General features: G+C 36.9%; 1 protein-coding gene across 4 annotated transcripts in view; it reads right to left on the bottom strand.

Moving 5' to 3' along the window:
* Positions 1 to 479: 479 nt before the first annotated feature.
* Positions 480 to 27,097, bottom strand: part of CAMSAP2 (calmodulin regulated spectrin associated protein family member 2) — an 80,467-nt gene continuing 53,849 nt past the window's right edge. For 2 of the 4 annotated variants that reach the window (XM_059478807.1, XM_059478809.1), the window contains 12 exons: positions 26,541 to 26,680; positions 19,944 to 20,037; positions 18,787 to 18,880; positions 15,147 to 15,217; positions 14,569 to 14,638; positions 11,553 to 13,749; positions 10,352 to 10,488; positions 9,638 to 9,858; positions 8,526 to 8,625; positions 6,509 to 6,624; positions 5,246 to 5,364; positions 480 to 3,724 (listed from right to left, as the gene is read on the bottom strand). In XM_059478807.1, coding sequence (XP_059334790.1) covers positions 3,419 to 3,724; positions 5,246 to 5,364; positions 6,509 to 6,624; positions 8,526 to 8,625; positions 9,638 to 9,858; positions 10,352 to 10,488; positions 11,553 to 13,749; positions 14,569 to 14,638; positions 15,147 to 15,217; positions 18,787 to 18,880; positions 19,944 to 20,037; positions 26,541 to 26,680 — 3,665 coding nt within the window. In that variant the 3' untranslated portion in view covers positions 480 to 3,418. The remainder of the gene's footprint in view (positions 3,725 to 5,245; positions 5,365 to 6,508; positions 6,625 to 8,525; positions 8,626 to 9,637; positions 9,859 to 10,351; positions 10,489 to 11,552; positions 13,750 to 14,568; positions 14,639 to 15,146; positions 15,218 to 18,786; positions 18,881 to 19,943; positions 20,038 to 26,540; positions 26,681 to 27,097) is intronic. The other 2 variants (XM_059478808.1, XM_059478810.1) reach the window with 1 other exon arrangement.

Here is a 27,097-nt window from a genome sequence, read left to right as displayed (position 1 = left end):
CTCACTAGCAAGCACAAACTGTTGCACTAGAAGTCACACACAGGCTTTATACAGTACCTTGACAAAGGTAAGACTTCACCTTGACAACCTTTCAGTCTGAAGCAAATCTTTTTACCTGACCAGTATGTTTGTGTGGCTTTGGAAAAATGGAAGCTAACCAGAGCCTCAAAGTTTATAAATGACTTAAAATTTTGAAATTCACTTCTGAAGAGAACAGGGTAACACCTTGTTGTCCTCACAAATGAAATATGAAACCTATTCAATTATTCAGTAGCCTTCCTCTGATAACATCAGAAATCTAGATTATCTATGGAAGTATGGCCAAAGATGGTAAACCAAAGAAGAAATTGTAATGATGCATAATATTTCTAACAATTTCCACATTGCTGAAATATGAGAAGAAACAAGCTTTAAACTTTAATGTCAACATTTAATAATTTTAGTTTCTATTTAGAGGTAAGCAAGAAAACAAAAAAATGTTATTTTGGTGCCATGCTTTTATTTAAATGAAAGGAAAAAACTACACTGTACCACATAAGTAGCAATGACAATATTTTACAGCACAGCATTTGAAAAAATATGGAAGCTATGCTCCATAGAAGTGGACAAGTAAGCACACAATACACTGTACAATTTTCAACAGTGCCCAATAAATCAGAATTAAATAGCTGAATTTGGCTTTAAACAGCCAAATAATAAAAACTAACAGTCATACTAACATTAAAAAAAAAAAAATAAAATTCAGTAGCTATTATGACTGTTAGAAGATGAAATTCTGCTCCAAAAACTAAGACGAGAGTTTGGCAATTCAGTCGTAGCAACAATAATAATACCCCTGATGAAAGCACCAGTGTGTTCTGGAAAGGTCAGTGATAAATACTGGCCTTTATGGAAAGCTTTCTTTTTTTTTTCTTTTTCTTTTTTTTTTTAAACATGATCCCAACCAAAGATCCACTGTAATTAGAAAATTTGCAGGCTTAAAAAGGAAAAGCATCTCTAGCTTTACTTTTCCTGTATTAAGTAAAACCTTATACTGCGAGCAATGAAATTTTCAACTGCATTATTCACATTCTACTTTTAGACATTGCACAAATCTTTAACCTGTTGACAAATGCAAATTTCATAATACATTCAGATATATTTTAAATTACTCAAAGAATTCCTGTCACGTATTTAAGCTCACTTTGATTAGGTTGATGCATGTGTCTTTATGGTGTTGCAAATCTTCAGTTAAATCATAGAACAGATTTTAGAAATAAAAAGCCTCCCATGATAAAACTTCTTTTGAAGTTATTCACCATATGTGTGTCAGTTAATTCCAACCTCCTGGTTTCTTGAATCACTGTATATTATACACAGTTTCATATTGTTATTCAAGATGTTCCTACAATGGTATCTGTAGGAAGTGTCTAACAGGCAGAATGTGCAAACCCTCTTTCCCCCTCTTTTTAATATTATTTATATCCTATATACACAATATGTATACACTTGAATTATAAGAGTTACATATCCTGGTGATATACATGCAAACAGTAGGAATCAGCTAACCACAAATAGTTTTGAGCCACATACATATTAAACATGTATTTTAAAGTGTTTTTTTCTTTTTTTTTTACAGTTTTAACAAATATACATAAATATAAGAACATAAATTACAGTAAACTGACAGCATTTTTGAGAAAATGTTTATAATCCAGATGCACTGATGCCTAAGGCCTTAGATTAATTTAAAAAAGTACTGTTCTAAACTGCTAATGACATCTCATTCCTGTGCATCTTTAAGTAAATGAGCACATCGTAGTAGTGAGGCAGTTTCTCTCAAAGCAGTTTAATGAGAGAAATACGAACATCATTTTAGTCTCCCATGAAACTGAATGGACTACACACTCATAGCACAATACTGTCTTATGTGAATGGAGTTGTCACAACACTGAAACAGAACAGAATCACAAATCATTCAAGTCTTTTCCTGAGAATGAGATTTCCCTCCCCCCAACAAATTCTCTGGTGTACGATGTTATCAAAATAGCCACAGATTTAGGGGAGGCTTCAAGTTTGTGTTTTCTTTTTTTTTTCAGAACACTGCTATGTTAAAAGCAAATTATAAGAGAAACAAACGCTGAAACGGGGTAGTGATTTATAAAATAATCAAACACTGTTTTGAAATAAAATGCAGCCCTTTATAAATAATACTGAAATATGCCTAGAGTTTGGTTTTGCAAATGGTCATGTAACAGATTTACTGAAATGTCAGTTAGGCTTTTTTGCCATACGTACTTAAAAATTGCTGTGTCACAAGACATCACCTGTTAGTGTCAAGAAAACAATTTACAAAGACACACTGAAAATTATCAGATGTCTGATTCAAGTCTGAGTTGGCAGATTGAAGGCAGGAAGTGGCCTGAATCTTAAAATCAATGGGAATTAGATACACGACTTCTCAAAGATCTGTGACTTAGTGAATTCTGTGATTCTTCTGACTATATAGTGCTCTGTTAGGCAACGTCAGGGATTTAGTTCTGAATGTTTCATGAGTTCCTGTTCCTTCCTTGAAGAAGCAGGACCTGACCGTGTGCTCTCTCTCCAGCTGGAACAGTGCAAAGCAATGAATGCACACTGCTTAAACCATTTCAGAGACCTACCCAATCTTTTTACTTTGAGTGTTACTGATGTTATGAACATGCACATGGTCAGTCATTACATCTCAGATGGCAACTGACTGAAACATAAATAATTGCATCACCTTTACCCTGAGTTGTTAAATAATTCATTTGAAGAGAACTTCAAGCAGTTCAAAGGTTTTTCCTTTACTGTTTAGTTTATAAGCAAATCAGTACTATTGAATTGAAAAAGAATTATAAATGCACAGGGGAAGGAATCTTGATTTTGTTACAGCACGCAGTAAGGATCTTGGAGAACAGACCCATTCAGCTGTTATTCAGTGACATATAATTTATCATTTAGTCTTTACTGTAAGTCAATATGCAAAGATCAATGGTATTGAGAATATTAAGAAGTTTTTCTTTAGTGAAAGAAAAATATTTCAAGACAAGCACAAATACAAACATATAAGGCAACAGATGTAAAAAATGTAGTTTGAGTCACTAAAGAGGAACATTCAGTGCTTCAGTGTATCTAATCAAAATACAGAGCAAATATACTCTATATGTTGCATTAGCACATACAAATCTCCACACAAGTCAAACATTTCTGTAATCACTCATAATTATTCACCTAAGAGTTATCTTCTGCACTCCTAAACACTGTGTTTACATTCCAGTTGGACATGATAATAGAACTTGGTGTCCAGTTTTAAGTTCTAAGAGTCTTGTTGGCAACTAGAAATCTATTTCCTATAGGCAGTAAAGATGAAGTGCAAGTTTATCATAATTGTCTCAAGCAAATTTTTTCCCATCTACTATGCCTTGGTGGGTAAGAGTTTCTTAGGAGTTACTGGTCTCTTGGTTTGCCACAAATGGCTGTGAATGGTAATTGCATCAACACTGGCAGACAAAGTTTTGGCAGGTATGTGGCTAAATTGCTTTCTATCAGAGTTGTATTTATATAGTCCCTCTATCATTTTCTTTGTGATAGACTTGGGACCTATTCCTGTTAATTTATTGATTTCTTCAGTATCAGGGCAGTATGTGTACAGAGATCTGAACTGGCAGCCTGAATCCCGGAACAAGATTAAGAAATTATTGGCATCAGATTTTTCCATTTCCTTTAAAAGAAAGAAAGAAAAAAAGAAAAACATTCAGAATATGAATTTTGCATTGTAATTAGAAAACATTTCAATTCATTAGATTTCATTTTGAATCAGTTTTCTACTAGAGCTGAAACTTATGTCTAACTCTGTCCACTAAAAGACCTTATTTTCAATCATTAGAATTTGCTAAGCTTCACCCATCTGAATTTTGATAGGGTAGATATTCATGTTAACCAAAACCTAATTTATTTAGACAATTTCAGCTATACTTGTTTAGTTGTACCTCAAGAACAGACATCCCAAAAGTCTTTTTGTAGACCAAATAAAAATTCTTTTCATCATCCATTTCATCAAGTTGATTTAATACTTGCAAGTTTGGGAACAGGAAACTTGAAATGTGTCTCTGTATGTCTGGAAGATCCTCTGGTGCTAAAATGGAATTTCAGTCATCCCTAAATCCACTCAAGCTTGGTCAAACCATGAAGTCAGTTGGAATGTATTGAACAGAAGTTCTTAATTAGCTGAAATCTTCAGATTCCTATTCCACCTACAGACCTCCTGTGGGACACATGCCTTGAAACTCACAGCTTCTATCAAGTGATGTATGCTTCATCGTAGAGGTAAGCATGACATTTGTGCACCTATTTTTTTCTGGGTCATTCTGAGGGTCATTTTGCTCCCAGTTACTTAAACTGCAGGAGTGTGTGCTGATTCCTGACTTGGTATTTCCAAAAAGTGTCTGGAAAGGCAGAGAAAGGAGCATCTAGACATGGATGCAGGATTACGAAGAGAAGAAGGGGCAAGAAATACTACTGTGAAGTTTATTCCAGAAATGAAATTCAGTCTGGATTCCAAGTGTCTGTGAGGTTTGACATCAGTTAATCTGTTGTATTTGTGATACTTGGTAAATGGAACAGTCCTGTTACTCTCAAGGCTCAGATTCTGTGTTACTACTTTTGCCTGGGAACACACTGTCCCTGCATTTTTACAATATCTGCATTTTCAGAAAGGTTTATAGCAATGTAAGAGAGAAGACTGGAAGGCACCTTCCTATAGTACAAAGTCCTGAATTTGCCCTACTGCTTGGAAACTGGAGAAGAGCCTAGAAGGGATGTATTTCAATTCTTTCTGTTCATCTGTATTTCAATTCTTTCTGTTCATGAGGGCCCTGTGCGTTAGTTCTAAAGTTCCCAACCTGAGGATCTCCATGTATCAGAGAAAACAACTTAATGAGCAAATTATGAAAGCCTAGATATTGAAGTTCCTCCATAAAACAACCAATAACTATTAATTAAACATGTGAATTAATTCAGCTCCCTGTGCTGCATGTACAAAGTACCAGCTCTTGTTCCTACAGCACTGGAGAACCTTTCTGCCTACACGGGAAGGAAGTCACAGAAGTTAATCCCTTCAGTGACTCCTGCCATCATCTCTAAGGTTTCCTTTCAGTGTCTGCATTTATCATTCAGAGTCTCCATAATGCTTGACTTTGGTTTGACATAGGTGTTTGTGCTTTTAGGGGAAAAATATTCTTACCTCCAGAATCTTTTTCTTTTGACCTTCATTCACTTTTCCAGCCAGGCAGCAATGTGCCAGTGCATTCTGAATTATATACTTATTAGATTTAGCACTGGGTTCTTTGAAGAGCTTTGGTCCTATGCAAAAGGAACAACAAATAAAGTAAATTAATCAATAAGCCAACAAAAAATTACTTTGAATGCTGTGAAGCACTTCTGGTGTGGAACTTTTGCATGCATAGAAACACAAATGCAGGAATAATACAGAATAAGGTTAGGGACCACAAATTTCATGAACAAGTAAAATGTCATTCAGCTGTCACTGAATTTACTTACAAATGTGTCTTTCATTATTAAGTCATTATTATTGGCAGCCTTGGTAATTTTTTTCTCTCTCAGAGGACCTTTTCTTTTGCTTTTTCTAAACAAAATTTCAGTTGTCCAGGAGAGAGCAAAGTCTTTTTCTTTTCCTTCACCTGTGATTTCAAGGTTATGAGGTATAACAATGAGGCATATGCAGTGCTTAGAGTAACTGTTGCCTGTTCTCTTTGGAATTCCATAAATGTTTTACCCAGAATCAGGGATTAAAAGATCTGGCTTTACACTTGACAGGTTATTCTGTCTGTAAAATGATTCATCTGGCTGAAGTAAAAATCTTCTGGTTGATTTCTGAAATGTCTGTGTACTTGGGTCAAGTCCATTTAAGAAAACTCAACACATGAGTACCAATTAGGAAAATAATGTGCAAGCATCAATTAAATTTAAGATTAAATCTGTTTGTCTAAGCTTTGGGGGAAAAAACCCTAGAAAATACCTAACCTTATGCTACTCTTCTCACAAACAAAATGATATTAGGTTGGCAAAAGTGGAGCTTTTATAAGGCTGATGATGCAAGGTCTTGGCAGTATCATGTGTGGAATAGAGAAAATATTTGATTCATAATATAATAAAGAATGAGTAGTCTGATCATAAAGTTCTTAATAAATTGAGTTGAAATATCAACACTTTGTGCTTTGCTAGAGACACTCTGAAGTACAGAATGGTGTGTGAGCTCATGTGCTGTTCTGAGCCTGACTGCAGTTTATTGTGGTTATCACAAATGCTATTGAGTCAGTGCCTTTATTTTGGATTAAAAATGTTAATCTTGTATTATCATCCTCTACTTTGAAGGGTAAAACTCAGTCAAGTTTTAGGAAACTAAATCAAGGTAACTGAAAACTTTTCATGCATAGAACCACTATGTTCTATGGCAGGTACTTTTCTGATCCTTGTTGCCACTGACCTGTGTATTCTGTAGCAGAGGCGACTGAAGAAGTTGTAGATGCATTTTCCCAATCCTTTTCTCCATTACGACTCCCGCAGCGACTTGGGGATAAAAATCCTTCCACAGATTCAGACCTAAACATTAGTTTTAAAATCTATTAAAAAATTCACAATGTTCAGCTGGGAAGCCTTCTGATACGAAAAGAAGGCAAGATAGAACACAATGACTTGAATTACAAACTATAAACCTAAATGCACAAAATTTAGTGTGTTTTGAGTGATGCAAGAAGTTGGTCTTTAGGTGAGGATATGTTAATTTTTGGGCTACATCTGAGGGACAGAGACCTAATAGATGTTCTTGGTTGTGAAACAGAATTACTAAGTGGAAATTTGTGTTACTTTTAACATGTACTGGCAAACCAATGTTATCTCATGTAGTGAACAAACCAGTTCTTGATAGAATAATGAATATGAAGTAAAAATTTAGTTCATTTACACTTATGACTGCAACAACTGGCAGTGAGAACTGCTGTATTTAAGACAGCAAAACAATTGTTTTCACATACAATAGCTTCTGGTGCTGTAATTCTTCAGGCTGCACTCAAATGTGGATAATTTTGCATTTAAAGGTTTAAACAAGATTGTCACGTTTTCTTAAATTATTACAAGATATTTAAAATTTTTTGATTGTGGCCACTGCAAAAGCCATTCAAATTTGCAGCTCGGAATGAAAGTTTGCTAAGTGAGAAAAAGGCACAGAATAAGGAAAAAAAGTGGTATCACATCAAAATTTGTGTGCATGCTCATTTTCAGTAAAATCAGCAGCAGATGAAAATTAAATTTATAATATATCCTGTGATTAGCACCTCCATGAAGAAGGTGACAAATGTATCACTGAGAATCTCTCAGTGGGATCATCAAAAACAATGGTGATGTGAGGACAAGGTGACAATATGCATTTAGAAAGTTACTGAAAATTCTTTCAACTCTGTTGCTTTTAAAATGTTTTAAAAGTTTCAATCCCCTAAACAAATCCAAAGCCTGAGGAAGATGTGCTGCTCATTGAAAGCACAGTACAGCACTGCACAACTCCAGCTCCATACACAGGGGTTATCTCCTGCAAAGCCCGTGTAGATGAGCAACATCAAGTCTTTTGTAATAGCTAATATAGCTGGAAGAAATCCCCCTCTCAATTAAAACGGCTAATTTTTAAGAGATGACAAGAGATATTAGGCTAATTGAATCATTTATGAAAGTTTCTTATGTAATAACTGGAAAGTCAGTTCTTGAGACATCAAGGTAATTGAGAAGTCAACTGAAGCCAGCTGCAGGTTTGTCAGAGCTGATGAATAATGTGTAGTGGCCATGAAGACACAACAGGCAATAGCAGAAATTGTAGTACTCCTTATCAACTCCTTCTCCTAGTTTACTTTTCTTCACTTTTTTCTTTTTTTATACAAAGAAAATCGTAATTGTCTGAATATTATCAAATAGTTCACAGAAATGGTGATTTTCCTCTGATGACAATATGGGGTTTGTATTAAATTTTTTTTTCTATTATTTTCAGGTGGTTTTTAAGGCAAAATAAATTCTGGTGTTTGGAAAAGGCTGAAGTCCTTGTGAGCATTCAATAATTCCCCGTACAACTGCTAAAGAAAAAAAACCAAACAGAAAATACGCTTCTATGTTAAAAAAAGAAAAGCAGCTATGTAGTTGCATGTAGCATGCAGGTTTAGCAAAATACCCATAGGCTGAGACTTAGATACAAGCAGGTGAATTAAAGAGGCTGTGTGAACAGCATTTTGCTTTGACCTCATTTATACCTGCCCAACTGGTTCACTTGGTGCAATTTGCAAAACAAATGATGATGGCTTGGTTCCCGAATGTCTGACAGTAGAAACCATCCATGTCTCAAATGAGGAAAACATACCTGTTCTCGGAGTACACAATATATACATGACCTCTAAAAAATTCATGCTAGTTTTACATAGCTGATTACAAAATTTTATTACATGAAATGGTTATTTTAGCTTTACCTTGGTGTTCTCTTGCCTGACTGCACACTCTCATTGTCCCCTGTATTCAGCGATGCCAGTGAAAGACTAGATACTGAAAAAACACGATAAAGCTGTGAACCTGGATAAAAACAAAGTTAAAGCTTATAAACCTATGCAAGTAGGAGAGTCTGTTCATCAGACCAACACCAGCATCTGAAAGTCAGTAAGGGCTTTTCTACATGATATACCTGCATGCATATGTGCTGCACTTCCTGTAAACACCTGCTCCTACCCAGCCTTGGGGAGCACTGGGGATGGGCTCAGCCTAAGCACTAATGGGAAGCACGAACATGGGAATATTGGCACTATGCAAATCAAAGGATGCAATTAGAGTTAATAAGTCCTCTTGAAAGAAAGCTTAAGAGACTTAATTTAAAGCTTGGGATGGATTCTTGGAAGGTCTTAAGGAAATACTTTAAATTACACTGGAAGACAGACGGAAGCAGCCAGAGAAAACGCAGCACAACAACAAGGGTAGAGGAGTCTGTAACAAAAGGGATCACTGAGCAATCTGGTTATTATTTTCTAATTGTAAATCGATAATACTTCTTCCAGCCCACTACTGCAAGTTCTGTTGTATCTAAAAGAATGCTAAGTTATTCCACATGGTTAGTGTTGCTATGTTCTTAACTATACATGCAGCTGGTGAGCAAAATAGAAAAAAACCATGAAATTTAAAAGTAACTGTCAAGTTTTAATTTTGTCCATATTGTGTGAGTTTAAGTATTCTTACCTTATGGTCACCATTTTATTTATTGATCCCTTATCTCCCAACTTTTATTCATTCTTAGCTCTACAGGTGCAAGAAGAGATTAGTGAAGAAAACATAGGTGTGCATGAAACTTGCAACACATATTCATCCCTCCATTGGGGTTTCAGAGCTAACATTTTTGTTTGTTTATATATGCATGCATGCATAGCAGGTAAGTGACATTCATCTTTCCATTTCTATGCCAGATTTTGCTTTCCAGTTTGGACACGTGCAGTTTTAATGTAGCACAAGACTCATAAATGCCCGTGCTTGTTAGGACCAAAACCCAAGCTGGTGTTTCAGCATGAACAGACTCTTTTTCCATGTAAACATTTGTTACCTGGTGGACCTTTGATTGGTGTCTTAGGTGATTCAATATGATCTCTGTGAATAGATTTTGGACGTGGCTTTTTCTGTTTGATTGAGAGGGAACGTGGCTTTATGACAGTATCCATGTCTTCCATAAGCTTTAGTTGTTTCCTTCTCATGTATTCCTGCTTAATAAATTCTCGCCGTGCTCGTTCATCCTCCTTCTTCTGACGTTCTTCTTCTGTTTTGCGTCTAAAAATGACCAAAAAATTTCAGCACTAGAAGCTTTCCAAATAAGGGATTTCAGCTAGCACAATGAGGACAACACAGGCAGCAGATTTTTGGAATTTCAATGTTCTCAAACACCAGTAAAAGACAATTGCTTTTAAATTTTTTTGCAATTTTCAGAGAGTTCAAACTTTTGGGGATATTGCTGCTAATAAAACCGAACACAGGTTTATAACTGTAACTGAGTGAACCTTGTGCATTTGTGCAGAAGGAACCCTGAGGGATACAGGCTCCCTCAGAACTGTGCTCTGAGGAGCTGTGCTCAGGCCAGCACAGGTCCCAGCCTGAGAGAGCTACAGACTGATGCCACCTGCTGTCCTCCTCTGCACATCTGGCTCTAGCAGCGAATAACTTGGATATTAAGATGCAATTCTTTGCCATGCAGGTTACACTTTTAACTAAAGACATTTTTATGTTCACCATTACTGATCATTTGAATAAGGACATGTAGTTTTACCTTGTCTCTTCCTTCTTATGTTCTAGTTCTGCTTCCAGCTGCTGCTTTCGAAGCAAGGTCTCTCTTTCCCTTCTCAAACGCTTCTCCAACAACGCTGCTCGTTTCATTGCCATATCATTTTCTGCCTTTTGATCATCCTAGCAACCGTTTGTGAAGGAAAAGGACCAAAAATATGAATACCTCTAAATTCAGCAACTGACTTTGCCAAGTCATTAGACACTTAATTCTGTACACTGGGTATCCTAACATAGTCTTGCAGTATTTGGAATAAGTTTATTTATGAAGATTTTTCTTAAGACTCTTAAAAACTTCATATAGGAATTTTTCTTTCCTGAGTCAAACAAAATTCAACACTGATATGAGAAAACTTGCTAAGTGACATATTTTAGTTTTGAGTAAGATCCCACAGAGCATAAACTTCTTCTTTCAGCTTTGGAAGAGTCTACATGTATGAACATGAAGGTAATTATCACAAACCCCAATAATTATGCACCATATAAAAGTAACTTCTGAGCAAGCCAGGTGTTTTGTTAAAACTGAGGAATGTTTCCAGACAAGCTAGGTCCATCTAGATACACGATACAAAATGTTGGGGTATTCTAAGATGGCTAAGTCTAGACCACTGTCTTACAATAGGCATTATAGTTAAAAGCCTGTCTGAATACAGTTCTTTAATAAAAAGTCTCCAAGAAGTGCTCCCAAATACAAACTTCAAAAGGGAGTCTCAGCAGACTTACACTTCCTTAGCCAGCTTAGAGAGGAAAAAAGGCTCTCCAAAGTGCAATTAAAAAATGTGAATAATTAAAAAAAATGCAGGCTGTTATGTAGTTCAAAAACTTTTAGTTAAATTTGGGAGTGAGGTGAGGAAGTGAGGGTGAGATGTGAGCACGCTTAATCAAGATCACCAAAAACAGGTTAAAAAAAAAAAAATCTACATTCAGCATGAATCTTCCTCACCAAGACCTCCAAGCACTCTTCCATAACTATGCATGGAAAGGGATACTCTGACATGCTCAGAACTGCAATATGGTAGAATCTCACCGCTCTTATGATGCCAAATTAATCAAGTCCAGAAGACAAGCCTGCACATTTAGAGTTGCAGTACTATCTGCTTTTACTTCAATCATCAGAAACATCCATGTTTCACTTAAAGATTTAAACAAAGCTTAAAGCTGACACACACATCCACTAGTTCTCTTACCTTAAAAAAGAATCCACAACATACTTTCTGGTCATCTTCAAACTGTTCTCTATCACTCTCACCTTCATATTTCTCAACAGACACCTCGCTTTTTTCTGGTGGCTTCAAATCTGATAGGGAAACTTCAATTAAGTTAGCTGTTTTGGGAGCTGGAGGTGGTAAAATGGGTTGGTTTAGCTGATCATCATTTGGGGTGAGGCAGACTGTTTCTGTGATAGGCTGAGATAACACTTCAGAAACATTAGATTCAAAAGGCTTAATCTCCTTTTCCTCCAACTTCTGCTCACCCTGTTTTGGCAATTTTGGTCCTTCTTCTTTTGCTGCCTCTTCTGTAGGCTTGACTTCCTTTGAAAGATTTCCCTTTAACTGAGGTTCACTTACATGTTCACCATCATCTCCAAAGCAAACAAATGATCTGGTCTGAATGGGAACCTGACTGGGGGAAAACCTCCTCAAACGGGGAAGGCTGTCCACAGAGCGTGGGGCAGTCAAGGTACGGTTTAGAGGCGTTATTTTCAGTTCATTTGGCCTAGGAGTCCTTTGCATTTTAATGTGAAAAGAGGCATTCTTCTTGTTGGAAGATTGTGGAGATTGATGTGTAGAGCGAGGAGATTCCTGTGAGAAAGGAGCAACAGGAGCTGGAGTTCCTCCTTGCCTCGAAGAAGACTTAAAGTCCCGAATCTGCTTCTGAGGAGAAGGTTGAGGAGGAGAAATAACCCAAGCCTGTTGCTCTCTCATCTGCATCAGCATCTCCTGCTGAAGGGACAGACGTTGCATTTCTTGTTGTAGAAAGTGTAGGGAAGAGTTCAGTTTTTCAATGGATTTTGTATATTCTAAGAGATCTCCATCATTAAGATTTTCTTCTGAGGGGCTTGCTAAATTCCATTGCTTTTCAGCATCTCCAGAAGTAGCAGGAGATTTTAACCATTTGCTATGAGAATTTTCTGGGTTTTCTTTTATTAATTCTGAAGTCTTACTAGTTTGGTCATCTGATTTTTGAGTTTCTTTTTCTTTCAACCGATTGCTGTCAGTGAATACCTTCTCATCTTCAGCTCCCGCTGCTTCCTCTCTGAGAGGCGATACCCCGTCCCCTTTCTTTTTCACAACATTGAGAAATGCTGTTCTTCCCATTTTCTGCCGCTGCTTTGTGAATGCAGCTTCAACTTTCTTCTTCTGTGCTTCAATGGCTCGCCTCTTTTCCTCTAGCTTCATCCTCAGCTGTACCATTTCAGAAGCCAGTAACTGTGTAGTGTCTCTTCCTTGAGGAACAGATGCCTCCTCAGGAATGTGAGCCCAAGCAACCATATGAGGGATGTTCAGCTCAGAACCTTCTGGTGTGGTTTTCTGAGAACTGCTTCCACTGCTTTTACTATCTGTGTGATTCAGCTTCCTGAATTTCTGCTCAGCAAAGCTGGTCATTTTAACCCCTGAGCTGGAAGAAGCACTGCTGCCTGCCTGTGATTTAGTACTTACTGAGCTGGGACAGGGACTTAATTGATCTCTGTGATTGCTAGCCCGCATGTCGTAATCCTGGAGAAATTTAGATGGTTCCTCCATGTCAGAGTCCATGCTTACAGTGTAATCTCTCAGAGAAGAATCCTCATCCATTGTCTCTGGGATATCTTCTGATGGGACATGTATTCCAGTATCTACTTCTGTGTTGTCAGTCACAGGGCTCAGAGCACCCTTAGTGTCTGTGATTATATCTGGGGTAGTCTGATTGGGTTTAATGTTTGAATTCAAGATGCTCATTTCCCGATTGTGAAGGAAGAACCCATTTGTAATTTGGTCTGTTTGGAGAAGTCTGGGAGATTTTTCAGTGTCATGAATTATCTGCAAAGCCTCCTCAATGCTCGGAGTCTCAATCTGATTGCCAAAATCATCCAGAACTGCCCTGTTTTGCAGAGCTCCATTTGGAAACCTGTAGTGTCTGCTCTCGTTGGCATTTCTCTGATTTGCATTAAGAGACTGATTGGCCTTTGTCATGATCTTTTCCTCTTCAATGTCTTGATTCTCCTCTTCTCCATTTACTGGTTTGAAGGATAGATTTTTTCTAGGATGCTTCGGCACGCGGTTGATGTTTCCTGTAAGGCCTTCATTGCTCACAGATCTAGGAATTCCTCTGCTTGGAGCAGATGCTGGAATGCTTTTCTCTTTGTCAAAAGGAATGTCAAATGAAACTCCATGTAATGATGACCTAATAGAGATCAGAATAAAGAAAATAACTGAGCAACTCATGATTATTAATAAAAATAACAAAATCTTTGTATTTGGTTTTAAAATTATTTTAATTAGAAGTATTAAAGGCACTGTTAGGTGTACTGTATTTTTGCCTACCTTCAAATATAATAAACAAGCATATATTTTTAGATAGATTTTTTAGATGGATAAATAGCTGTAAGTTTAATAATTTTTTTAAAAGCACAATAGAATAGAATATAACAAGATTTTCTTCACACTCAGACAATGCTTTTTACTACTTTGGAATAAATTCTGGGCATTTTAGGAGTATAGGAATGGCCACCATAGATCAGAAGGAAGGTGTGAAAAGACACAGTTTACACACCACTATAACTCTTACCATTTTAACTTTGGTTTATACCCCACAGATTAAGAGTTTATGACTGGTCTAACTGAAAACTAAAACATTCAGGCTGATTGTTCTTAGCATTCCCAAAATAATACAAGCTTAAATGCTATTGAGATCATTAGCCATGTTACTGTTACCCACATTTAGTTCAGTGTGATGAGTAAATATGAACATATTTAACACTAACAATTCATATATCTGAAGTATACCTCTTTTAGTGTAAAGAATAAATTATTTACTTCTGAAGATTGTTTCATATTAACCAGTTTTTAATCCATGATATGGTTTTATGTTTCTTTTTCTACTTTTTCAAGCAGCTTACAAGAATTCTCATTATAGGACTGAAAATCCAAACTACAATGGAGCATTTACTACTACTCATAACCAAACCCCAGTATTTTGTAACTGGCTTGTAAGACTCCTTACCTTTTCTCTTTAGGCCACGTCCCTACTTGCCCATCTACATAAGACATTGATGTGGACCTTCTGATGACTCCTAAGTGAAACAAAAACAGGACCCACTGTAACTACTGTGAAAAATGATTTTAACATCACTTTCTGTTGCTTTAAGAAATTGATCTGCTTACCTACTCAGAACAGGCAATGGCAGAAAAGTGTTTATATATTGAAAACACAACTAAAACCAATTTCATCCTGAATATATATTTTACCCCTCATCCCTCAAAGAACTTACTAATGTGCAAAATATTATACAAATCCTACTAAAATATGCCACAAATACTTGTTGTAAGCCATCTTCCACATAATCAAAACAGAAGTCAAATTAAAAAACCACACACAATGCATTTGGTACAAACACAATCTTCCCACTTGTACATTTTATAAATTACAGAAGTCAATTATGTAAATGAATTACTTTTCCATGTAAAGGTGTCCCCCTATTTCTGCATAAATGATGTTTGAATAAATACAAGCAGGATAGCAATTTACTCAGAAGATGACACCTGTCTCACTGCCTCTCCCAGCCCTTTGTGAATTGTTACCTGGAACAGATGAATAAGGCTGCTGGGGTGTATGCAGTTGGTGAGGGGGTGTGTAAGCTGGACTTCCCAATCTATAAAGCAAGAGACATTAACTTAGAATTAATACATCAAAAGCCACAATACAAAGGCCAACCAGTCACCCTGTTGTTGGCCAAGACAAAGACAAGATTCTTTTTTATTTTTTTGTGATGAGAAGGAAAGTGAGGTGTAGTTCTCTTCCGGAAATATTAATTTATCAATTAAAAAGAGAACACAGTAATAACTTTGGACTGGGACTAATGCAGGTGGACCAAAAAGTCAAAAAGGTATTTTTTGTACACAGACAGCTGTACAGACCTGCAGCATAAGTTTTGTTAATGTACTTGTCTCCTGATTTATTTCATGTAAATGCCTCTATTAGAAGGTTCCATTTTTTAGGCTTGATTTCAGTAAAAAGTCAAAACAGACATGAGCAAAATGAGGCAGCTTCTACTGGCCTCAAAACTGAGTGACTGCAGCCAATATCACATACTTTCCATACATTTCTATTTTCAGTTGCTTAGTTCAAAACTTCTGCTTTGTGTCTGGACTCCAACATGCACTAGAAGTGGATAAAGAAGACTTTGTGATAGACATGACTTTATAAATAAAAAAATACATTCACTACTAAAGGAGTAATTATAGAGATTTCCTCTGTTTCTACTTATACAGATACTTTATTTGGTTTAGAGAGAAGGTCTGTAATTGAGTAGCTGTGTTAATCCAGGATGGGATTAACATAATTCAATGTTTTGATCAAGGTGCTTTTTCATGATCAGAACAAAGACACATGCATAAAGACAGATGGATTTGTATGTAAAACACTTCTAGAGAAGCCAGACTTCAAACACAAGCTGGATTAAATCCTTTCATGGTTTGAATTTTGTCCACTGAATTGAATAGGACACTCCCAAACTCACATTTTTCAGAATATTTGTCTAGTGTTATTATATATACTGTATAGTGTAGAAATGTTTCTAAATAATATTTGCAAGAAGGATACTCACATCAATTTAAGAAACACACCATCTACAAGAGCATCTTTCACAACTATTTATTAAATTATTCAATATAGGTTCCCTTAAATTCCTGATTTTTTTGTGTCAATAACACTACATGCTAGCTACATGACATGTCTGTTTTAAATGGCATTCAAGATTTCTGTGAAAATTATAAAATCCTAATGTCTGTAAGTTATGTTAAAAGAAAAGCATACTTTCCAAATTTAACCCCACAGCCTGTGAAAATTTGCTACCATGAAGAGAATCTATACACTTAATTTTGCTTAGGAAAGAGACTGATTCTGGCACCAAGCCTGGGCTCCATGGCAACCTCAGACACTGTAACACTGCCACAGTCCCACTCCCTCCTCTGTGCTGGCTCTGCCTCTCCAGCCCATGCTCTGAGTCACTCCACCAGGCTAAGGCAGCAGAACATTCACTTTTTCCAACTGGGGTCCTTTTTTCTGTCTTTGTATGCTGAAATGGAACTCAAACACTGAAGAGGACAGGAATGCACAGGGAGGAAGGCCAGGACACAACATCCTGCAGTCAGGGAACCTGCAGCCTGTGTATGGGATTCCAACCATCTGAAATGCTTTTTGAGCCCCTCCTTTGTCCTGCAGTGATGTGTCATCAGGTTGGATGAATTACCCTGGTTTATGAGGAGAGTTACAGCAAATGGCCTTGGGAACCCCTGCTTCAAAGGATATATTCAAAAATACTGGCTCTTGTTCTCCTGGTTTATATGCTCAGTCTACATGAAAATAAAATCATTGTCTACAAGAGGAACATGCTTTGGACACATACAGGAAAAGGATTTGGAATCCCAGCATTTAATGGTAGTAGGAAATATTACTCTGTTATTAAAGTCAGCATAGCTTCTGAAACACCCAAAAATATACTTAGGAACCTTAAATCTCAAACCCAACCAAACCCTCACCTCTCTCTCCAAAAGACCCTGAAGGATTATCTGGGTTGGAAATCAAACATTTGCTAAATATCCAGTTAAAATGCTAATTTTATCCTTCTCCTCTGTGCCAGTTTAGAGACATTCAATAAACCAAAATAAAACCCCCAAAATTATTAATGTACTGTAATGCTCATTCACTAGGTCCAGATCAGACCACTGGAAGGCTTTCTTTACCTTGACAAAAGAAAGATTAATAAGAAGGCCTAAAGTACAATTTATGTCCCTTATCACAGAAAGAATAGGTGGGAAAAGACTTTTAAGATCATGAAATCCAGCTGTTAACCCTGCCAAGGCCACCACTAAACCATGTTCATAAGTGCCACATGTACACATCTTAAATACTTCCAGGGATGGAGGCTCCATCACTCTCCAGGCAGCCCGTTCCAATGCTTGACAGCTGGTTTTGGTGACAAAAGTTTTGCTAATATGCAATCTAAACCTTTTCTAGTGGAAATGGAGGCTGTTTCCTCTTCTCCTATCACTTTTTCCTTGGGATAGGAGACCAATGTCCACCTGTCTACAGCCTTCTTTCAGGTAGTTGTGGAGAGTGATTAGGTCTCCCTTGAGAAATTAATGTATGAGCAGCTACAGAACATTAGACAAACAGGATGTTTCTATATTGCTTCCAAATCTGTACCAGTAACAACAAAAATAATGTTTGACATGGTCTTGGTTTTGTCTGGAATAGAGTGAATTTTCCTGCTGGTAGCTGGTGCAGGGCTGTGTTTTGGATTCAGAGTGGGGGCACTGTTGCTAACACTCTGGGGTTTCAGTGGTTGCTCACTGGTGCTGTCTCTAAGCCAAGGACTTCTCTGTGCTCGTGGCAGCCAGGAGGTGCAGGAGGAGCTGTGAGGGAGCGTGGCCAGGACAGCTGAGCTGAGCTGGCCCCAGGGCCAGGGCAAACCATGGCTGCTGTGCCCAGCATGGGCTGGGGGAGCTGCCTGGGAGGGGCTGGGAGCTGCTGGAGGCAGCAATTGCACTGTGCTGCACTTGTTCTTCTGGGGGTTACTCCCCCCCCCGCCTTTTCATTACAATTATAATTATTATCATCATCATATTTTATTTTGTTTCAAATTATTAAACTGTTCTTATTGTTCTTATCTTGTGAGGTTTACACTTTCTTTCCAATTCTCCTCCTCATCAGGAGGCAGTTGGGGTGGGGAAATTAATCACACCATAAGTATTTATTTTTACCTATTTGAATTTTATGGTACTATACTAACATAACCAAATCAAACTAAATCCATCACTCAGGGTTTTCCTTGCTGTTACCTCAGTTTAGTTTTGTTATAACTTTTGGAAAATTTGCTGTGGATTCCAGAAAAGCAGCTTCTCCAGAGCAGACCTGGTCAGCAGCTGCACTGGAAATTGAAGAGGACAAGGCCATGTGACACTTCTGTGCTGAATGCTGAGGCTTGTTTTGGACACTGCTAAGAGAACAGCACTGTCCAAGTGTACAAACATGAACAAGCAGCCTGCCATGCAGCAGGGAGAGAGGGCTGAACTATGGGTTATTGCACAAAATTCCAAATTGTATCTGGTAACTCAATCACTGAGTTTACAAAAAGGCAAAAAAAAATTAAAAAATTTGTTTGATTTTGAACAGAGAGAAGGAGATTGTGAAACAATGCTAGTGATTCTCTGACATTACCTGGCTACAAAGTCAGAACCAGAGGGACCATCCACATAATTTCTTCTGTTAGCATTCAAGCTGTGAGCAGAAGCTGCATCTTTTGCAGGTTCAGCTGCCAGGAAGAAAAAGTTTAAGTTATTATAGTTTAGTATTCAGTACATAGTAGAAAAGCTGTCCAAAATAATATGAAAAAATTATTTTCAAAGATTTAAAGAATTTTCATTGATTCCATGATTTAGAGTAAAACTGTCACTTCCTTTTCATCTTTATGTCCTCCAAAGCTCCTGTACTGGCACTAATTACAGAAATGGAGACTGACAAAATAGACTAGAAAAATCAAGGAAAGTAAAAATACAGAAAAACAAACTAAAAAAGAGCCACAAAATTAAAAGGAAACAGTTTTAGTAAAAGTTATTCTTAAAGAAGTGTTTCTGATACAATTTCTCCCCCAACCCTTAGACCGACTAGAAAAAAGGCTTTTTGTCCCACCCTAAACCAGTTAGCATTTAAAGATTTATGTCAGGTTTGTATGTGCTGTAAAGCATAAAAATGAAGAAAAGGTATAACAGCCACCCAATGAAAATCTCTTCCTAGTGCATGGAAAGCCAACCACAGCAGTGCTGTGTGAACATGTCAGTTACCTGAAATGTTATTTACCTGAAAGTAGTCATTAACAGATGTCTAGATCTATCTGAAAGGTGCATTTTTAAATTTGAGAATTGCTGATGGAAGATGGTGCCTTTGCACTTGGTACAAAATGAAATTTTACAATTAGCTCTCTATTCACTTTGCCCAGATTTATGATTCTTTCTGTTGGTATCTTCTCAGCAACACAAGCTCTTCAGGCTAAATTCTGTTCTTGGTTTCTTATTATGTTTGTAATTCTTGCATGGGCATAAATGGATTCAAGGCTTGTTTAGGTCAGGAAAATTTGCAAGTGATTATACCACAACAATTTAAATGAGTTTTTGGTAACAGAAAGAAAATCTAATTATGATTTATGAGATGAGATGAAGATTTACAATTAAGAAAGAGAACTCTTTTCCTTCTTTAAGGGGGTTGTACACTGCCAAATCCTGTTAAGTAAAATGTTCACTGCATCTGTGAACACAATGGCAATCTGTACACATACATATCAAAACATGCATATTAAGGCCAATCCATAACATAATTACCTTGGGGATGCACAACAACACGGGGCTGTACAAATGATGGCTTCACCACTTCAAACCACCAGAACAATTCTGCCATGAACACCATGTAATTGCTCTACATGAAATAAAAAAAAAGATGGAGAGAAATTGATGTTAGAACACAAGCCTGCAAGTAAACACATTAAGCAGCATTTGGGAGATGACTCTGTGTTTCAGCCAGTTTACAATCTCCATTTATTTTATAGAATCCCCACTGTATTTTTCAGAAATAGAGACCAGTACAACTGATCTGAAGCACCAATACATAACTTGACCAGATTGCAACCAATTGGGTTGAAATGTTTCATAACAAGCATATGCTCAAGCCTGATGTCTTGCAGGGAGGGCAGAGAGGAGCAGGATGGGTGGAAAAAAATGCCTGCCAAAGATCAGCCATTTCCATTAAAAAATAGCACTGAAAAGCCCACTGCAAGGGCAGATAACACTTTTTCCAGAGATTTTTAATATTAAAAAGCATGGTAGTCCCTTGTTTTAGAAGTTAGAAACTGATTTTGGCTTTTGTGTTAAGTATGTGCATTTGTCATACTTGTGAAGTTCTACCCAAATTTACAAGCCTTTAATACAAATCAAAAAACATCAGCAGAGTTTCTTGGCTGCAGGTTAGAACAAGGTTTTAGCTCCAAAGGTTTATGCACTGCTGATATTTATGTCCCTACTGTATGTTCCCATTACACAGCTATGAAACACACAGTGTGGGAGCCCCAGATAAAACACGAGGGGAAAAACAGACAAAAAGGAAAAAAAAAACAACTGGTGACAAACTGCATCAACAACAACAACAACAAAAATCAATAGAGGAAAGCCAGGCAGGAGCAGTTGTTTCTGCTGCAAGAACATATGAGGAGTGCAAAAAGCCCAGAAGATTGTTGACTGTGGAGGCCAAAGAATTCAGAGGCCAAAGGTTCTGCATCTTCAGTACCACTTCATATCTAGAAACATCAGCTGAAGGAGATCAGCAAATATCCGGGTCTGAGCTGGCTCAAACAGGTGCACAGACCTTTGCCACAGTCTTACAAAGTCTGAAGATGTAAACAATGCTTATACATTAAACTGGGAAGCTACAATTAAACAACTTTTTGTTTCAAAGAGTTTCTTTCAAAAATTTGAGACAAAAATGTCATTCTAATTCAAAAACAAACCACAGGCATTAAGGGTAAGAAAGTAATTTTAAAATAAACAAAATATTTACTAAAAAACCTTTGATAATAAATGAGATAATTTAAATTCTGCATCAGTATATTTGAAAATATAATTTTGAGTATCTGTTTCACACTTTTGCTTCATATTTCTTTTTCCTGAAGATTTCTAACATTGATAAGCCTATACTTCAGCAAAGGGATATTCAGACCAAAAGCTACTCCTACACTGCACTATGTGGTGAAGGGATCAGGCAGACGTAGCACAGCTATTACACACAAGTTATAAATAGAATAGGAAAAACCCCATCGCTGTTTATTCAGCTTGACAGAACTGAATGAGGAAAAGTGCATAGCAGAATCTTTTCCATTCAAGTTCATGTCAAGCACAGCATTTCAGTACCACACACTGAATTCATTAGGAAGCTTAGACCAAGAAAAAACCAGATGTACTTCTCAGATGAATATGATTTTTAATACTACAATTTCAAAATATTATGAATTCTCTCTGAATATCTTCCCCTTTCCCTTCCCTCTCCTTAAACTTTCATATTTTTTACTTGATTTTAAGTAAAAACTTAAATCATAAAATATTCTAATCATAGCTTTGTCTCCATCCAAAATAATATTGCATTTAGATACTCCAATTTCTCATGTTTATGTTGAAATGCTGCATTTCAACAAAAAATAGACACACAACAGTGTGACTATTTTATGAAGGACAAATATTCCTTCTGAGAATATCTTCTATGCAGTGCTGAACTGCTGCAAGACAGTTTGTTTTTCTAAAGCCACCAAAGCAGTATTTACTGAACTAAAAATGAAAGTGCTGCACAGCCCACTGAGAACAGAGGCTATTTAGATGTCTGATGGTGAGCCATCAGGATGGAAATCACGTTTTCTCACAGGTTATTTTTAGTCAGAACGATCGAAGGGAAAGACTGATGATCAGTAACAATTTTTTTTGGAAAAACTAGCAGTGGGTCTGTAGTAATGTTGCTATTCAGAACTCAAAAGAATGTACATATGATTTCCATAGATTTCTGCCTTAATTATGGTGCCAGAAATTCTAACAGCTTGCCATATGATTATCAGATGCACTTACACACAACAATATTTTAACAGTTATTAAAAACTAAGGAAGCTCTGAGCAGTCCAGGCTGGCTCAAGCCCCCTGAACAGCAGATGGCAGACTTGCAGCTTCAGAGATCATTGTTAGCTAAACATTCTCATTTAATTTCATTTCATTTAATCTCATTTAATTTCGAATACTTCAAATAAATTATACCCTCCTAACACCTACAGGTTTTAGATCTGCATATTTAGAGAATAACCACAATGTCATACATACAAATGATACATATAATTTGTCACCAGGCTTGCATCCACTAAAATTGGATGTGAGAGCAGCCGCAGAAGCTTTTAGAATTCTTTTAGAATGCTTTTAGAATTTTTTTCAAAATGAACATAAAATACACTGTGAAATTTTTGCCATGATGCACATTCAAATCTCTGTTCAGTGGGTCAGGAAAGGTCCTGTCCAGTGCAAATCCACAGCTTTTCTGTCATACAAGTGCCAAGGTAAATGCTTCAAGACTGCAGAAACTGGAGTGTCACAAACTGTCTTGAGAAGGCCAGACTACAGCTGTGTATGATCTAAGCACTACCAGTTTGTCCTCTGTCCTGCCACAGGCTAATAAATGCCACAACAAGTCAGTTTTCAAATCCACTCTGCCTTGTTTCAGACCAGAACTGAGAGGGAAGAGAGGCCGATTAACATCAGTGAAAGCAAACCACACTGCTTCTCTTTAAATAATGAGTCAGGAACATTTGGTCCCTCTCAGGGAGAAACTGCCTCAAAAAACTGTTCCCTGGTTGAATCTTACTTTTAATTCCTGATCCTCAATCGTTTTAACCCAGCCAGATGGGAATGAAATGGCTGAACTGACTCCCACCATACATAATAAGTGCCTCACCAAGCAGAGCCAGCTGCTCTCCCAGGTCCTTAAGGGGTTCCAGTTGCCAGTTCAGGCTTAGGTGAGCAGCCTGGCTGGCAGTGGGAGGGGAAGCTGTGCAACATGTGTGGACATTGTGCAGCCCTGAATTTCCAGGATTTATCTATGCAATATACTTGAACACTATTCTGCTTATGTTATTTACAAATAAACACCATCAATATTACATCAGAAAGTACAAGTATTCAAAACTGCTCAAGTGCAATAAATATCTTTTAATATAAATCACAGAATGACTAGGTTGGAAGAGACCTTCAAGATCATCAACACTTCAGATATCATATACTCCTGTTCAGTTCAGCAGCAGGAAAAAAAAAAAGAAGTTCTGTATCTGAATCAAAAAAGATTTGACAGTGCAAATGTTTTTTCTGCCACTCTGGTTAGTAATCAGGTGCAAAAATAAGGTACCTATTCTATGTGCTTAGTTGTGAATCTGCAGAGTTTGGAGTGTGGCCCACATCTAGGTCAGAGGAACGCCCTTTCAGCCAAGACACAGCAATCATCTCTCACATTTGCGTCATTTCACATTCTGAAAGCTTTCATTCCAACAAATATGCCTTCTGCATGAGCTTGGGTGAGCAGACTCTCCAGATCTCAGCACAGAGCAGCCAGAGAAGACAGACTCAAGATTTCTATTATTTCTGCTTGTTAAATATGCAGGGAGGATTCAGAAAACTTTGTGATTATTTTTATGTAATCGCTCTTGACTTGTGTTTGTCTGTCTCAAAGGATAACAACCAGGAACCAGTATGGTCCCCTGTTGGTGCCTCAAGCATCCATGGAATGTATTGAAATATTTTTTCTTTAATATCAGTAGCCCTGCATTAGTAAACATCTTATGAAGAACTTTACAAATGTATTTTTCTTAGAGGAGAAGAAATGGGCAATAAAGAGCAACAAAACTTTCTGCTTCCTTTGATTATGACATATTAAAGCTGTCCAGAAATCCAGACAGAGCTTATTTCTGCTCTGTGCTAAACCAGAATTAAGCCAACAGTTTCATCTGCTGGGAAATCTCAGAGTCTCTATCAAAGACTTAGGATGCTTAAGTGAAGTCAGTGTTTCTGTGCATTTTGATGGGAAAACTGAAATCACCTTGGTCAAGTGCTGCACTAAATTTCTGCATCATATTCTATCTCTAACTTCCCTTGATTTAATGTACCAGGACAGTGCAGGGTGCCCTGGGAAGAATGTAAGGTATGTGGTTTGTGCTGGATCTCTTAAGGAGAGGTTCTGCTCTCTTCCTTCTCAAGAACCAGCAGCAAGCCAGGATACCTACTAGAATTTCTAGGACCACACAAGGCACAGCACTGTAATTCCAAAAACTCTGCACATATTTCTTTCTTGAGGCTTTTTCCAGTAAGATATCAGCAGTTGGTATTTTTTACTTTTTCTGTCACTACTATGTAGGTAAGAGGTTTGTAAGCCAAAAGCACAGTGGCACCTACTGTGCAGTATGAGCTCCTCTGAAAACAGACAGGAATTTCTGCTGATTAACAAACACAAACCTTTACAAATAGTAAGACTTCATACTATGTCCATTTTGTAGGCTGAGATGAGTAGCTTCCACAAACCAGTGTAACTCAATGTGCAATATTTAAAATATCCATTCACAATACAAGTTTTTTTTAAGTGACAATAAAATTCATTGGAGAATAAAAGCATTTATTAAAACTTACTCTACTCAGATGCACTGGAAAACTAAGGAGGAACTCTTTTAACAATGAATTTATTTTCCAAGCAAATTAGCTCTTAACACTGGAAAAACAGAGTTTACAGCACTAGCTGAAGTTTCCATGCCAAGTTTTAGAAGAAAAACTTGGCAGGCTTGCTTTGTAGCATTTACATCTAAATAAGCATCCATGCCACAACAACTTGTAAAAACATGATCACAAAAGGGCTCTCTCAGATCTAGAAATACTCTAACTCTTTGAAAGAACTCTAAATCCTGTCTAAAATCAGTGTTCAGAAATAGCAAAATCACTAAGTGTAAAGTCTGATGCATTGGGATATTGACAAAATATTTACTATAGTTAGGTTTTTTGTAATTGAAGCTTCCTAGTGCATACTGGTTTGAGAAATAATTCAAGCCATTACTATAAAAACGGTATGACTAATTGTCAGGAATCAAAACAAGAATAACTAATTCTCCCTGCTTACAGATACATATATTTCATATATCTGTAAGCAGAGAGAAACCATCAAAGTGCAGTGCAGGAGTCCTGCTGGAGCCCCCTGAGTGTGGCTATAGGACAGGAGTGCAGCCAAGGCAGACTGCAATGCAGCAGAGGTAGAGCACTGCATGTGAAATTTAACAGCACCAAAACGCTGCCTGAAAGCACTCACTGCACAGCTCTGCATACACAAAATAAACCATCAACAGCCAAGGAGTCTAGACTTAGGTCCTGCTGCCCTTACTCACCCTGGCAGCTCATTACTTATTTGGAAAGGGTTGGGTTCAACCCTACAGGAGACAACAAAGCTGTATTCAAGCTCTGGCCTCTGTGACTCTGCTTGTGAGATTGCTAGAAAATCATAAAAGCAGTGAAATGACCCAGATATTTAGAAACCAATTACATCCCATCTGCAATGGATATGCTGACTTCAGAAAAATAGTATTTCATTCCCTAAAGGCAAGCCAATAAGAATCTTAAGCAAATGAAGTGTGTTTTATATAGAAGAAAGTCTTGGTGAAACATAATAATGAAAAATTAAAATTAAAATTAGGCAAGAAATCATTCAGTTGCTCCTTTTCTTTCTGCATAGGCTTAAAGAATTACAGAATAATGTTTTATTTTCCTCTTTCTAAAACAGCAAAATCTTAGATTGATGGAATACACTTAATTGCTTATTCAAACAACTGTATTTGTTGGAATTGTGCTGCTGCTTGTATTTGGGGCATCAAGTCATTGGTTGTTCAAAAAATTTAACTCAGAAATTTATACTTTTACAAAAGTAAAAGAGCTTTAAGATTAAATCCCAAGAAATTATGTATACAGAAATGAGTAAGAACAGTGAGTAGTAATTCCATAAACAAGTCCTCAATATTTCCACCCTTTGTTAAGGCCTTGATACATTTAAACTAATGCAGATCACTATTACATTTCAACAGAAATATTGCAGATTACAGACTTCAACTATTAATTAATAAGAAAGAAGCTAAAGTGGGAAATAGTTTTGCACAAAATCAAAGTTTTTACAAAGCCTTTCACAAAGGCTTTTAAAAAAATACTTGGAAATTACTAGGAAAACATAATGGCCAAAAGAAGGTGGTTTTTCATTCTGCTGAAATTTGTGTCTTGCATGCTATGCCACAAGAGAAGCCATACAGCAGCAGACTGTAAAAGACTAAACATATCATTAACAAAATAGTTGCTTGCATTTTTGTTTAATTATTTTATTTTTACCTTTATTGAAGAAGCTGCATAGAGCATATCCTCAAGACTGAAATGGCAACACTGGTTGAGGTATTCCTGACAAAATTCTTGGATCAGCTGTAGATTATACAGGCTGTCAGCCAAAGACATTGTATCTTTCAAACAAATATCTAAAAAGGAAGAAAATAAGCAAAGATTAGATACAACTCCAAATTCCCAAAAATAGCATTTTGGCTTTTACTGATTCAGGAGCATTTACTGAATAATTTCAGATATCATTTCTGCCCCACTCCTCCCCACTAGAAACTTTTATTTTTCTAATTCAGAAATGAAATAAATTATTAATTTACATTTTATCTTTGAATTTCTAAATATTTAGATCTTTTGTAAAAATTAATTTTGTTTTTCACTGTTGCAAAGTTAATTTGTTTCTGTTTTGCCTTTTGTGAAAATCTAAGTTATTCTCTCAACCCAACTATTTCCATGTAATGAAAAAAATATATCTAATCACTAATTTAATTTTTTTTTTATAATTAGGTTTTCTATAAAACAAAGGCAGTAAGAAATAGGCACGTTTTTGCCTATTT

The sequence above is a fragment of the Ammospiza nelsoni genome, chromosome 9, assembly GCF_027579445.1.
Source record: "Ammospiza nelsoni isolate bAmmNel1 chromosome 9, bAmmNel1.pri, whole genome shotgun sequence".
NCBI lineage: Eukaryota > Metazoa > Chordata > Aves > Passeriformes > Passerellidae > Ammospiza > Ammospiza nelsoni.
This window is presented reverse-complemented; position numbering and strand designations above follow the sequence as displayed.